Source organism: Euphorbia lathyris, chromosome 6 (assembly GCF_963576675.1).
Source record: "Euphorbia lathyris chromosome 6, ddEupLath1.1, whole genome shotgun sequence".
Taxonomy (NCBI): Eukaryota; Viridiplantae; Streptophyta; class Magnoliopsida; order Malpighiales; family Euphorbiaceae; genus Euphorbia; species Euphorbia lathyris.
Window position 1 is genome coordinate 17,316,403 of NC_088915.1, and position 15,860 is coordinate 17,332,262.

Below are 15,860 nucleotides of genomic sequence, written 5' to 3' on the forward strand. Positions count from 1 at the left end.
CTTCGTCGTTTACTTAAATACTTGAGAGGTACCATGAACTTTAATTTGCATTTTAATAAATTTCCTGCTGTTTTAGAAGGATATAGTGATGCAAACTGGTCATCCAAAAATGATTTGGTGTGTTCCACTAATGGTTATGTTTTCGTTTTGGGTGGTGGTGCCGTCTCTTGGAGATCATGTAAACAAACCTGTATTGCACGCTCAACCATGGAATCAGAATTTATAGCACTAGAACTAGCTAGTCAAGAAGCAGATTGGTTGAGAAGTTTATTGGCATATATCCCATTGTGGGGGAGATCTAATGCACCTATCTCACTTCATTGTGATTCACAGGCAGCCATGGGTACTGCAAAAAACAGTGTCTACAACGGAAAGAAAAGACACATTCGCATTAGACATAGTGCATTAAGACAACTCTTGAAACATGGGGTAATTGCCTTAGATTTTGTGAGATCAGAGAAGAATCTAGTTGATCCGTTCACCAAAGGGTTACCTAGAAGAATGGTTCTAGAAACGTCGAGGGGAATGGGCCTAAAGCCCACTGATTAAAGAAAATATGGTGGATACCATACGTGGTCAAACGAAACCATACTATCTTTTTATACACTATATTTTACCCATTCCTATGACTAGTGATAGTGTGTGTATAATCCATAGCCCGTGGTGTGGTGGTTCATTTATATGAACTTGATGGATGCTCCTTTTGAGGTTGAGTTATGAGAAACTCTTAATGATCTCTTATGGAGATCACCTACATGTGTGTGAGGGTGGGCCGCCTTCTATGAAAGACTTTGGGCTGTCTTTCTAGAGCACTCATGAGATCCAAGGTGCGCGCATGGCCATTAAAAGCGCTATTGTTTTTATCGCGGAACAGCAAAATTTTGTTTAAAGGTTTTCTTAACGTGTTATGAGGGTCTCAGTTACAATTGTAGAAGTTCAAGAGCAATTCACTTCTAAAACTATAACATGTTGCCTCACAACACTATGTATCAATTCAATCGAAAGATATTGATGCTTAAGTTTTTAAAATCTGTAACTTTATGCCCAGAAAAGATTTATTTTCAAACTGTTTTACTAAAGAGCCATTTGTGGGGGATTGTTGGAGATTTAAGGGAAATAGGAAAATGGTCTTTTAGTCATTTGTCACTACTCTTGCTACTTTATGTATCCCACATGGGAAACTTGTGAGGAAGTTGAAAGGTTTAAATTGGGTTGGGCTTTATGTGTTATTAAATTATGTTAAGTGGGTTTTACAAAATAAACCACACGCGCGCTCGTTCGTTCGTTCGCGCGACGCCCGCCCGTCCCGACTGGACTGGGCCCGAATTTTATTTTTGGCCTTTTAATATTTTAAACCTTTTGACTATTTCTAAAGAAGTTACAAGTCTATCTCCACTATCCCTATTCTTACTCAACACTACGTTTTTCTCTCCACAACGTTGCCCACTACAACGTTCAGTTTTTCAACTTCAATAAAAAGAGTTTCTGGAAATATAGTTTTTACACACAATTACGATTTTCATCACCAATCAATATTTCTTCTCTGGGCATTCAAAACTTGCTGTTCCAAATCTTCGCCCTAGAGTGCACTAGGACGGCGCTTGCTGTGTTAACCTTGGTTGACGATCGGACTTCCAGATTGCACCAGAGTCTGCCGTAATCGTTTTCAACGCAGTGGTTCTGTCCACGACACAGCGTTTGCATTCCGATAAGTTATTCTGTTCCTCTTTTGTACTTACAGTATGTTGTTACAATTGAAAGTTGTAGGGGGCAGTTGCAACATTTGGACAAGTTCAGGGGGTTATTTGTGTATTAGGCCTAGTTTCAAACCAAATAAACCTGATTTCTGAATAATCACAATGTTAAGTTTTAGAAACAATTCAAAAGGTTTAGCTTAACAAAACAAAATCAGACCTATAATCTGATCATTATTAACATAAATAACTTAATTTACATCTTCATTAATATAAAAATGGCTTAATACCTTCCAAACCCCCTCAAGTTGTTCCAATACTGCAATTGACTCCCCGAATTTAGACTTGTGACAACTAATCCCCTCAACTTGCTTACTTGAAACAAATAAACCCTTAAATAGGTTGTTTTAGGAGTTTTTTTGCCCTTTAGTTAATGTATCAGTAGATTAGTTAGATATAGCATCCGATATTTTGAAATCTTTTATTTCCGATGTAATATTATGTTGAATGTTTTTTTGGGTTTAGTAGTTATTTGTTCTAAATAAGCAACTTGAGGAATTGTTTGTTCCAATTGAGCAATTTGAGGAGTTGTTTGTTGCAAATAAGCAAGTTAAAGGGGTTAGTTGTCACAAGTCTAAGTTCGGGGGTTCAGTTTTAGTATTGGGACCACTTGAGGGGGCTGGGCAGATATTAAGCCTATAAAAATCATTTATAAAAGTAATCAACTTTAAATTGACAATTTATATCCTCAAAACCAAAAATTAAAACTTCCCATCAATACAACTATTGAAAACTTTTTTTTATGAAAAATAATAAATTTATTAGATCAAATCAATATAAAGAATATTATTAAAAAACAGATAGTCTCGCACACCATGCACAGATTTAACGGTGACTGCTCGTATTCATTCGCTGAACGTTTAATAAATGAGATAGAACAATTGTCTATGTCTCTAAGTAAAATAATACAATCATGAATGACATCAGAGAGGTAAGAATAAATCGAAACAGGATTGTTAATAGCTTGTATCACTGAAAAACAATCAGACTGAAGCTCAACTCCACTGCTATTTGAGTTTAATCCAACTAAAGGCTTCTTTAAATGCCAAAGTTTCGGATAATTCAAGGTCGAAGAGACCGTAGAAAGAAACATAACTGCAATATCCGAATTGGTCACGAACAAAAAACCAAAAGAGTTATATCCATCGTTGGCAAATACACATGCATCCACATTGTAGACAAGAAAACTAGGAGAACTATACTGATTTACATACTTCAAACGTTGATACTGAACCCTCTGCTCAATATTATTTAAAACTATATTTGTGATAGAATTATGTTTTCAGTTCTCAATTACCATTTTTACTGCATCTCCCATAACAAAGCAATATTTAAAGTGGGTTGCTAAATACTATCCCTTTTCATTAGTTGCCGCTTCCATTTGGACTTTTTTGCCATTTTCATACTTTTGATCAAAAACTGAAAATTTTCTCCAAAATCACAAACCCGAACAACAATAATTGAAATTATGAAAATAATTGATGTGCAACAACTCGAACCCCGAAAATTGATGATTACAAGTCAGAAACATTAAAATTTACGTTTTTTTATCAAAGAAATCATGAAAATAATGTATATCTTTTATGACAATTTTGCATTTTTCGTCACAAAAAACTGTAAAATTTTGCATTTTTCGTCACAAAAAATTAGACGATTTAGTATTTTTCGTCACTAAAAAGTTTACGATTTTGCATCGGCTAAAATTTGGTCTAGGCGGATGCCGGATCCGCCAAATTTTGGTCGATTTTTTTTATAAAAAAGAAAAAATTATCGAAATGGGGACGGTAATAAGTAATTTGGGAATGGTAAATAGCAATAACGACTGAATTATCAAAATTAAAGACAAAATTCAATATTCATAAATATAATGTAACCGTTATTTTCAGTTACTTCAGTCCATAAGCGCATAAACCAAATAAATTCTGTTTGGTATTAGTTCAAACTCTACCAGAAGAGATATAATTTAGAATTCCATTGTAATTAATTCTCTCTTTTCTTATCATGTATTTCTAGGATTAGAGTTAGAATCAATTTAGGTTTCTATCCTATATATTTGTACTTTCTGTAACCCTAATAAATTAAGCCAAATACAATTGATTCAATTATACTCTCACAAAGTCGCATCCATGGATCTTATCTGCAATGCCTATTCTAATTCTTCCGATGAAGAATCCGATCTCCAACCCAACCCAATCCTTAGCCCCGAATCCGGAAACGGATACAGAGCCGGCGTTCATACTCATTCCGAACGATCCAAAACCAACACCACTCTGTTTCTTCGGAGTGAAACTCCGGTGCCTGGTGGATACGTATTCAAGCGAGAACGAGATCTGCTCAGTCGAGTCTCTCCTTCCTCTGATCAATTTACAGGTCAGACTACTTCTAGTACGCAACCTCTTGCTACTTCACAGAGTAATTTCTATTCTTCCTTTTGTATTACGAAATTGCGTAAATTTGCTTGGATTCCATATGTTTGGCATGTTTACTGACATACGGATAGAAATTTAGAAATTAAAGATGTTGAAGTATTTTTGTTGTTTGTTGATCATGAAAAAAGAAAAACCAAGTCAAGTAACACTGTTGTAGTCGTCAAATCAAGATTTGGAGATCATAGCAGCGAGGCTTTTAAATTTGGGATTAATTTTAACAATGCGGCAGAGGATAAATTTTCAAAAGTTGGATAGGGAAAAAAAAAATTAGTCTCAAGCGTATTAAAATTATTGAAATAATACTATATAAAATCTATAAAAATATAGCTCCATAATTATTTATTTATTTTTTTCACTGTTTTCCATAATTCGTTGACTCAATTGATTCCATGGATTATCACCGATTCATATCAATTTCTATTCTCCTTGTAGAGATGGCTCGAAATATAGCTGACTTGACGGAAATTATCCAAGAATAATTGCAAACTTCTCTATGTTTATGGCATAAACATACAGTAGTTATCAACGAGTCGAGTCGGCTCTATTTCGAACCCTATCTATTGATAAAGTGCTAAAGAGACAGAAATTATCTAAGAATAATTGCAAACTTCTCTATGTTTATGGCATAAACATACAGTAGTTATCAACGAGTCGAGTCGGCTCTATTTCGAACCCTATATATAGGCAGAATCGATCAGAATCGAAATTGAATGGGCGAGTCGACTGATTCTGGAAGAAAGTGAAAAAAATCTAAAATAATTACAGCAGACATTTATTTAGGAATACTAGAAATATAATAAAGGAAGGAGATAAAATTTAGAGATACTACAATAATAAAAAGAACCAATGAGATTTAATTTAAAGAACAAAAGATTAAAATTATCATAATTAATTAAAAAATCAAAGCATATTACTTTCAAATTTTCCAATTTCAACATGAGTTTTCATATTTTCAATCAACGTCTCTCTTCTAGCTTTGTTCTTCCGTCGTCGTTCATTTGAAATTAAACTTAACACATGTGAGATGTGATATTTCCAATCATATATTATAAATTCAAAACGGATAAATAATATGAGAATTTATACTCCAAATAAGTCACTTACAATGATGTTATTTAGGAAAATAAATTAAAATTAATTATCTCACATTCCTTATTTATTTATGAGACCTTTCAATGGTACAAATCCAACTAGAAGACTTTTACACACGTCGAGGGTGCAAATCCAACATATGAGACCTATTAATTTGTACATTGATTTTTATTTTTATTTTTGGAGCCTCTTCTTGCTTCTATTCTCTTGTGATAATTCTTTATATCTAGTTGAGTTTAACTAAATGTATTGTTGTATCGTGGGAGACGATTGCTCCATAGCGAACAAATTCTGTTTTAAGTGAATTGTTTCGTGCAGTCCTCAACAATTCATTTTTCATTTTTTTGTTCTTGTTGAAAGGTTCAAAAGTATTTTATAAGTTCTGTTTTTCTTTATTTCTATTCGTTTCTTTTGGATTGATCTTAAGATAAAAAAAATATTTTTCCTTTAAGAGGCGGACATGATACCTTACCTTTGGAATACCTTGACTAAAGGATTTTTTAATGACTCCTTGGACAAAAAACATCTTGTTTATTTTTGTTTCTTAATGAAACATTTTATAATTATTCACTTAATCCGTTGGAATTTCAGAAATGACTGAGGTTTTTAATGGTGATGGATTTGACTCTCAAAGTGGTTTCCGTTTGAAGAATGACCAATCGGTCACTCCCCAAGCTTCGCACCTAATGTTACCAGTGGCAACGCCCATGAACGACAATGAACAGCCGGAGAAATTCACCAGTGTGAATTTCAAGATATGGCAACAGAAGAAATACTTAACGGCTACAACAAGCAACAACTCACTCAGACCACTCTTGGAAAATGAAAAGCTCTCAGGGACAAATTTCATGGACTGGTCTAGGAACTTGCAAATAGTTTTTAGATACGAGTCTAAGGAATATGTACTGAATGCTGCATTGCCAGCAGCTCGTCCTTTCGGTCTAGGTGTCACTGCTGAAATGGTGGCGCAGTATGACCAGCATGTCAAGGACGACATAGATGTGTCATGCATAATGCTTGGTACCATGGTTCCTGATCTTCAGATACAGTTCATGGATCAACATGCCTATGAGATCATGGATCAACTCAAAAGGATGTTCCAAGATCAAGCTCGTCGGGAGAGATACCTGACAATAAAGGCATTGTGCAGTACTGATATGCAACCTGGGACTTCTGTTAGCACGCATGTGCTAAAGTTGAAGGGCTATATTGACACACTATCAAGGCTTGGCTCACCACTACCTGCCGAACTAGCAGTTGACATAATTCTAGGATCACTTCATGAGTCCTTCAATCAGTTTATCGTGCACTATCACATGCAAGGTCTTGATAAGTCTGTGGTTGAATTGCACAGCATGCTGAAGCTTGCTGAGCAATCTTTTAAGAGGATTCCTAAAGTGCTGCTGGTAAACAAAGGCAATGTGCCTATAGGAAAATCCAAGTCCAAGGCGAAGGCCCAAAAGGCCAAGTCAATGGCTAGGAAGGCGGCAAGTCCTAAGGCTAGGTTGGCTTTGCCAGATGATATCTGCCATGAGTGCAAAGAGAAGGGACACTGGAAGAACACATGTTCAAAGCTAAGGGAGAAGCAGAAGGGCAAGGATGCCGCTTCAGGTATTTATGTTGTTGAAATTACTCTTGTTATTTCTACATCTCGAGTCTTAGATGTTGGATGTGGTACTCACATTTGTTCAAATGTGTAGGGACTAAGAAATAGGAGATTGATGGGATCTGGTGAAGTTGATCTTCGAGTTGGTAATGGTGCTCATGTAGAGGCCTTGGAGATCGGAGGTATTCCTTTAGAGATGCCTAGTGGACTAGTTTTAGAAATGGGAGATTGTTATTTTGTACATGTGATGGCGTAGGAATATTATTTCAGTTTCTATGTTGGATATTTCTGGTTTTATTTTTAATATTAGACATGGTAAATTTTCTATTCAATGTGGCAACATTGTTTATGGAACTGCATTTCTTGAAAATGGTTTATATATTCTTGATCTAAAACAAAACAAAGTAATTCAATTTATAACATAAATGCAAAAAGGATTAAGACTAATGAATTAAATCCTATATATATATGGCATTGTCGATTTGGCCATATAAACGAGAAACGCATAACTAGACTTCACTCTAGTGGAGTGCTAGGGTCATTCGACATTCAGTTTTATGACATGTGTGAATCTTGTTTGGGATGCAAGATGACAAAGGCACCTTTCACCAAAACTGGTAAAGGGGCCACAGAGCTATTGGATGTATGCGGTCTAATAAGTATCTGATGAAGCACAAGTATGAAACTCTTAAGAGATTCAAAGACTTTAAAAATGAAGTAGAAAACCAGGTTGGCAAGAAAGTAAAAGCACTCCGGTCTGATAGAGCGGGTGAATATTTGAGCCAAGATTTTGACTCATTCTTGAGAGAGTGTGGGGTTGTATACCAACTCACTCCTCCTGGTACACTCCAATGGAATGGAGTGTCAGAAAGGAGGAACACGACCTTACTTGATATGGTCTGCTCAATGATAAGTCATGCTACTCTCCCTATCTTCTTTTGGGATATGCTTTGGAAATTGTTGCTCACATAATTAATAATACACCAAGCAAGGCAGTTGAAGGAACACCATATGAATTATGGTCGAGCCGAAAGCCCAATGTTTCATTCATGAATATTTGAGGTTGTGATTCACATGTCAAGAAATTGACAAGTGTAAACCTCGAGTCCAAATCTTTCAAATTCTAGTTCGTGGGTTACCATAAGGAAACTAAGGGTTATTACTTCCACAATCGAGCTGAGAATAAAATATTCGTGACTCACAAACTCCTGCGGCTACTGCTGAGGATCCTTTGGGAATCAATACAAATCCTGAGGCTAAACCGGTTACATAAGAAGGTCTGATAAGACACATCGTCAACCAAAGAGGTACAGTTTTGTCCTGACTGATGATGGGGACTTCATGGTCATTGATCAAGAGGAGCCCAAGACATATCAGAAGGCTATTAAAAGCCTGCATTCAGATCAATGACGTAAAGCCATAGAGGATGAGATGCAGTCTATGCATGATAACCAAGTGTGGAACTTGGTGGATCCACCTTCGGGTGTTAAAACGATAGGTTGTTGGTGTTGTTTCAAGCTGAAGGCCGATAATACCTTCAAGGGGCGACTGGTGGAAAAATGATCAAGGAATTTACTATGATGAAACCTTTTTCCTAGTTGCTATGTTCAAATCCATTAGGATAGTGATGGCCATAACTGCATGGTATGACTATGAGATATGACATATGGATGTTAAGACCACTTTTCTAAATGGAAAGTTACACGAGGATGTGACATGACACAACCTGAGGGTTTTATCGATTTGAAGTATCCTAAACAAGTTTGCAAGCTTCAAAGGTCCATTTATGGATTGAAGTAGGAATTTAAGTCTTGGAAGCAGAGATTCAATAAAACCATTATTGAATATGGATTAATACAGATAAGAAAGTTAGTGGGAGCCTACCTAGTTTTCTAGTGTTGTATGTCAATGACATACTCCTCATTGGAAGCGATATACCAACATTATAAAGCGTAAAGCAGCGGTTGAGTAAATGCTTTGCAATGAAACACTTAAGAGAGATCGAGGCGGTCTCAGGGGTCAGGATCTACAAAGATAGACCCAACCGGCTTCTAGGCTTGAGATAGGCATCGTACATAGACAAAATTCTTAGAAGGTTCAACAAGGATAAGGCTAAGAAAGGATTCGTGCCTATGCGTCATATGTTGGTAAGAAAGATTGTCTTCAGACAAAGTAGGACATGGAGAACATACAAAAGATTCCTTATGCATCAGTTATAGGATATGTCATGTACTCCATATTATGTACAAGGTCTGATGTTGCATTTGCACTGAGCATGACTAGTCAATACCAGTCAGATCCTGATGAGGAGCTCTGGAAAGCAATCAAGGCAATCCTAAAGTACATTAACCGTACCAAAGATGTTTTCTTAGTGTTTGGTGGTCAAGAGGACAGTATTAGGTTACACTGACGCGGATTTTGAGACTGACGAGGATGAGAACCAGTCACAATCTGATTATGTTTTTCTCATGAATGGCGCTGCCATTAGTTGGAGGTCCTCAAGCAGGCCACCATTGTTGATTCTACAATGGAAGCTGAGTACATAGCTGCATGTGATGCTGCAAAGGAAGCAATTTGGATCAAGAAGTCCATAATTGATTTAGGAGTAGTTCCCACTATCCTAAGCCCAGTTGATGTTTTCTGTGACAATAATGGTGCCATAGCACAAGCACTGGAGCCCATGTTACATAAGAGATCCAAACATGTACTTAAAAAGTTTCACCTCACTTGGGAGATCCAGAGCAGAGGTGACATTACATTGCAAAGGGTTGACACCGAGAATAATATCACTGATCCGTTTTACCAATAGTATGACCATCATATAGGCGATGTGCAAGTGCCTTGGTAAACAGATCAGCGACATTGTTCTTGGTGTCAACCCTCTACAATGTAATGTCACCTCTTCTCTAGATCTCTTGAGTGAGGTGAAACTTTTTAAGTTCGTGTTTGGATATCTTTTGTGACCTAGGCTCTAGTGCTTGTGCTATGGCACCATTGTTATCACATAAAACATTAACTGGGCTTAAGATAGTGGGAACTACTCCTAAATTAGTTTTGAACTTCTTGTTCCAAATTGCTTCTTTTGCAGTGTCGAATGCAGCAATGTACTGAGCTTCCGTTGTAGAATCGACAATAGTGGGCTACTTTGAGGACCTCCAACTAATGGAACCGTTATTCAGGAGAAAAACTTAACCAGATTGTGATTGGTTTTCATCCTTATCATTCTCAAAACCCGCGGCAGTGTAACCTGATACTTCCAACTCTTCTTTACCACCAAACACTAAGAAAACATCCTTGGCACGGTTAAGGTACTTCATGATTGCCTTCCATTGCTCCTCGTCAGGATCTGACTGTTACCGACTAGTCATGCTCAGTGCAAATGCAACACTGGGCCTTGTAAATAACATGGACATGATAGATCATATAGTTGATGCATAAGGAATCTTCTGCATGTTCTCCATGTCCTACTTTGTTTGAGGACAATCTTTCTTACCAAGCTTGACCCATAGGCACGAATCCTTTCTTAGCCTTATACATGTTTAACATTCTAAGAATTTTGTCTATGTATGATGTCTGACTCGGGCCTAGAAGTCGGTTGGATCTATCTCTGTAGATCTTGATCCCTAAGATCGTCTCGGCCTATCCTAAGTCCTTCATTGCGAAGCATTTACTCAACTTCTCCTCCTATCATTAGAGAGGATGAGGTAGATGTTAATACCACCTTCAAAGATATTGAGGCATAGAAACACTTTGACTTCCTTTGTTAGAATTATATATTAAATGGCTTGACTAATGCACTTTACATTGTCAAGAAAACGGCAAAGGAACTATGGGAATCTTTGTACCATAAATATAAATCAGAGGATGTTGCTACTAAGAAATTGTTAGTTGGTCAATTTCTAAATTATAACATGGTATATTTTAAGAAAGTTGTAAGTCAAATGCAATAACTTCAACACATTATTAATGAGATGCATGGTGAAAGAATGGTGATAAGTGAATCTTTCTAAGTGACTGCTATAATTGAAAAATTACCACCTAAATGGAAAGATTTTAAAAATTATCATAAGCATAAACAAAAAGGAAATGACTCTTGAAAAGCTTATTGTCAGACTCCTCATAGAGGGCGACAACAAAAACTTGGAGAAAAAAAATTCTCCAATGTTGCCAACCAAAACATGGTTAGTGCTAATGCGGTGGAGGTCAAGAAAGATGAACAACCTCAAACTAGGTCGAAGCTCGAACCAAAAGGTGGCATTTCCAAAAAGCCCAATTGCAACAAAAAGAGCCACAAGTCATCTGATTATAGGCTACCAAAGAGGGTCAAGCCAAATGAGATGAATATTATGAAAGCCATTATGCAAGATGTGTCTGACATCGATCCATGTTTTGTGATTTCTAAAGTCAATTGGCTAATCCATATCCAAGAGAATGGTGGTTTGATACTAGTTGCTTGTCAGAATGGGGAGAAGATCCATATGACCAATGGTGCTACTTCCAAGGTGAAGTGAAAAGGCAATGTGATTCTAAAGATGATTTCTGAAAAAGAAAAGAAATTACAAAATGTTTTGCTTGTGCCTGATATCCGCAAGAATCTTGTTTTTATGAATCTCATAAGCACTAATGGTTTTAGGATAGTTTTAGAGTCTAAGAAATTTGTTTTATCTAAGTGAGGAATGTATGTGGGTAAGGGATATGATCAAATGGTATGTGGAAATTTAATATCGTGTAAGTTCAAGAGAATAGAATAATGTTCCTTCCTACTTATATCATTGCGTTATTTGATTTATGGTATAGTAAATTTGGACATGTGCATTATAAAACTTTTTACAGATTAATTAATATACAACATTTCCTTTATTCCAAAATTGATCATGAATAAAAATGTGAAATTTATGGAGACAATTAACAAAGTCTTCATTCATACAGTGGAAAGATATATAAAACCACTTTATACAATAGAAAGCCATAGTATGACTTTTGTACAAAATATGGAATGTAATAATTATTTTATCATCTTCATTAGCAATACTGCCCGTGTTACCTGCGGATGTGGAGAATAGATTGCGGAATATTAGGCGGGGTAGGGACGATGTTGATATTTGTGTTTGGAAGCCTGCTACGAGTGGGGTTTTAACTGTTAAGCTCTTGTACGCTTGGCTTAGATCTCCTCCTACTCAACAGCCTTGGAGTCATTTTTTAAGGTGTCAGAGTGTTCCTCCTGCACACTCGCTTATTGGATGGTGGCCTTATCTTGGGTATTTGCCAACACATGATCAGCTTCAGTTGCGTGGCTGTCAAGTTGTTTCTCGTTGCAGTTTGTGCTTGTTAGATTCTGAAACGTTGGACCACCTTTTTGTCTCCTGTCGGTTTTCCAAATTTATTTGGCATGGTGTTAGCTCATTGTTTGGAAGACGAATTAACACAGACTCGACTCTTAAGAATCTAGTTGATCATGCTGTTATTCAACGTTTCAGTACTCAAATCGCTGATTTATGGGCGGCTGCAATTGTTAATACAATTTGGGCTCTATGGCTTGCTCGTAATAGGTCCATTTTTGAGGATGAGAGGGTTGATACTTCCATCACGATGAGATGGATTTGGGGAGCTGTTCGTGAATCTGCTCACACTGGACGGGGCTCCGTTTGGAATTCGCTAGTTGAACTTCAAATCTTAGGTGAGCTCAGGATTGAAAAGCGTCTTACTAAGGCTCCGCACATTACTCCGATTTTTTGGCAACCACCTATGAGGGATTGGATTAAGATCAATACTGATGCGTCTGTCATGGGTGCTCCTGGTCCTGCGGGTTGCGGAGGTATTTATCGCTCGCATACTGGCATGTGTCTTGGTGCGTTTGCCTTTCCGATTAAAAGTTCCTTTGCTTATCTTGTTGAACTATCTGCTGCTATTTACGCCATTGACATGGCTATCAGCAAAGGTTGGCGGAAAATTTGGCTTGAAAGCGACTCAATGTATGTTGTGCAGATGTTCAAATCTAAATCTTGTTCGGTCCCTTGGTTGCTTAGACAAAAATGGTTCAATTGTTTAAATCAGATCGATTCTGTGGCTTTTGTGGTGTCTCATATTTTTCGTGAAGGAAATCATGTTGCGGATTCGCTTGCAAATTATGGACGGACGGCAACAACTTCGACTTGGTGGGATGTTGTCCCAGATTTTTGTGGATCGGTCTTTTTTCATGATCGTGTAGGACGTTGCGTTTATCGCTTTCCTAATTCTTTAGTTTCATTTTATTCTTTTTTCTTTTTGTATTATGACATTTATTTACTCTTTTAATAAATTTGGTTCGAGACTTTTTTGAGTCTGTGGTGGGGGTGCCAGCATAGCTGGGATGTCCGCCGCTTACTCTTCCTCGCTAACCAATCTTTAATCAAAAAAAATCTTCATTAGCAATAGCACAATATATTGTTATCAACACGTTGAATCACTTAGCTAGTTTTGCTTCCAACATGGAATTGTTCACGAGGTAATACTATTTTATTCTTCTCAACAGAACGCAAAAAGTGTACCTTACAAAAAAATGATGAATGTGGGGATGTTTTGCCATGGTAATGACTATGTTGTCAAAGAAATAAAAATAGGTCTCTTTGGACTTGCCAAGTGTACCCATCATATTTTAGTTTCTTACACTTTTTCTTTGTCTCTTTGGACAATGGGGAAATATGTCTCCGGAAAATCTAATAGCAGATATAATAATAGTTGCATTTCGTATCGTGTTTTCGAGTTACATTTTCGGTATGTACATATATTAATAGTTGCATTCAAAAATATACGAAGATATAATAATAGTTTTAAATAATTAATGTCACTTTTGGACCCTGGCCATCTAAATTATGAATGACATCTAAAAATATGAAAAGTTCGAGCAGGGCCGTCTTAAACATTTTTGGGGCCCTTTGCTAAATAGAAAAAAATTGGGTCATATTCATTAAAAAAATTAATACTTTCATATAATAAAAATGTTTCTACAAAATGAAACACAAAAATACTTTTAACTTGATTTTTAACATAATAAATATAATAAAAATAATTAAATTAGTATAATAAGAATAAAAATTGGGCCTCTTAATACTCTTAGAGCGTTAATTTTCTGGATAAGTTAACATTCACATAATAATTAATAACAATAATTTATTTAGATTTGTATAATAATAAAAAATTGGGCCCTCTTAAATCTGGGGCCCTGTGCGGGAGAGCTCCTTGTACACTCTTCTCCTACTCCCTTGAGTTCGAGTCGTGCAATGTGTTTTCAACTCACATGTATTTTTGTTATCGGCGTGTAAAAATATGAGAAGCTTGAGTCGTGTTTGCAAGAATAATTGTAGTTTTATTACTTTTATTAATTAAGATGACATGTAAAAATATGAGATAATATGATAATAATTTTAATATTTGTATCATTTTCATGTTAACATCTTAATCATAACCCAACCCAAAAAAAATCAGTTGGTGTGTAATATTTTCATCTTTACTCAACAGGGGTACTGTTTTTTTATATGGTTGTAATGGTAATATTAGTGATATTTGTGATCACAACCATTTTTTTAGTCTGTTCTAAATTTTGTGGATGGTGAGAAGGTTGTGCCTGGCCCATAAGATGGAGATGGTCATATATACTTTTATGAGTATAACATTATTTCTAAAATATAACTTTCATAAAATAGCTTTTAAATAAAACAGTCATGAATACAGATACGAAATACAGAAACATTATTAAAAAGATTTATTCATACAATATAGGGTTAATCACTGGTGGAGCCAAAACAGAAAGTTTAGAAGGCTCCATTGTGTGTAAAAAATAAATTTGGTTCACGACTCATTTTTAAGTTGTTGATTTCCTCTAACAATATAAGTGTACAATACAATCAAATTTCAAAGCTCAAGCCAAAGCCAATTTTTCCAATTTGACCTACTAAAAAATAAAATAAAAAACCTAACAACATCTAATAACTAACTTGTATTATAAAAAAAAAAAAAACAATAACTAGTAAAATTGAAGCTTAATATGTGAAACTTGTTTGATTAGAATTGAAAAACCATTTGTGATATTAGCTATCTTGGAAGGAAAAAAACTTGTGAACATTTAACAACAAACAACTAAAAACAAAAAAATATAGATATGTATAGTTAAATTAAATAAGTCCTCATTGAAAAGATAAAGTTTAAGATGTATGATGGAAAAATATATAAAATATCCACTTAGAATTAAATGATAATTATATAACATGTGGGCTATAAATATAATATAGTTGGATGAAATAATAATCTATAATATCACATTTAATTAAATTTCACTCTTTCTTTTCCTCTGTTGTAACCACTGCTTATTTAATTTAATTATGCATATCATTTGTTAACTGTTTGTTATTTGTTAGTATAAGTTATAACTGATTTTCCTTCCCAAATAGTTAATATCACCGATTATTTTTTAATTCTAACCAAATACTTTTATTATTGTGTTTGGAGTAAAAAAATAAATAAAATTATGAAAAAGAGAGCCAAATCGGCACTAAGTTTCGATTAAGTATAACATATTAAGCTTCAATTTTACAAGTTAGTTATTAGATATGGATTAAAATGCTTAAATAAGTTAATTTGTTGTTTAATTAGATTGATTTTATTTAATTAGGTAGACTATATTAGTTAAATTTATGGTTTTATTATTATTTCTACATATTTAGGTTTTTTTAGGTCAATTTGAGAAATTTAGCTTTAGCTTGATCTTTGAAATTTGAATGCATTATACACATGTATCGTTAGAGGAAATCAACAACTTACAAGTACTTAATAAGAGATAGTAGATTTTTCTTTATTTTGTAAATTTGCGGTCCAAAATTTCATTAATGACAAGTTAAAAATGAGTTGTGAACTAAATTTTTTTTTCTACATGCAATGGAGCCCCCAAACTTTCGATTCTTGATTCCGCCAGTGTCAGTATCATTAGCCAAATGGCTCTCCAGA

General features: G+C 35.3%; 1 protein-coding gene across 2 annotated transcripts; it reads left to right on the forward strand.

Moving 5' to 3' along the window:
- Positions 1–3,765: 3,765 nt before the first annotated feature.
- On the forward strand, positions 3,766–7,109 carry LOC136234047 (uncharacterized). 2 transcript variants are annotated; one of them, XM_066023801.1, is made up of 3 exons: positions 3,766–4,166; positions 5,867–6,886; positions 6,976–7,109. In XM_066023801.1, exons 1-3 carry the CDS (start codon positions 3,881–3,883, stop codon positions 6,987–6,989), a joined length of 1,320 nt encoding a protein of 439 aa, XP_065879873.1. In that variant the 5' UTR covers positions 3,766–3,880; the 3' UTR covers positions 6,990–7,109. The 2 variants fall into 2 exon arrangements, with proteins under 2 accessions (XP_065879873.1, XP_065879874.1); XM_066023802.1 differs by having other exon boundaries at positions 3,766–4,124.
- The last annotated feature ends 8,751 nt before the right edge of the window (positions 7,110–15,860 follow it).

What these genes read in the sequence shown, in the direction of transcription:
- LOC136234047 (XM_066023801.1), top strand. Translation starts at nt 3,881, where the DNA reads ATGGATCTTATCTGCAATGCCTATTCTAATTCTTCCGATGAAGAATCC. An exon ending in ACCTCTTGCTACTTCACAGA is followed by an intron (nt 4,167 to 5,866) that starts GTAATTTCTATT and finishes TTGGAATTTCAG; the next exon opens with AAATGACTGAGGTTTTTAAT.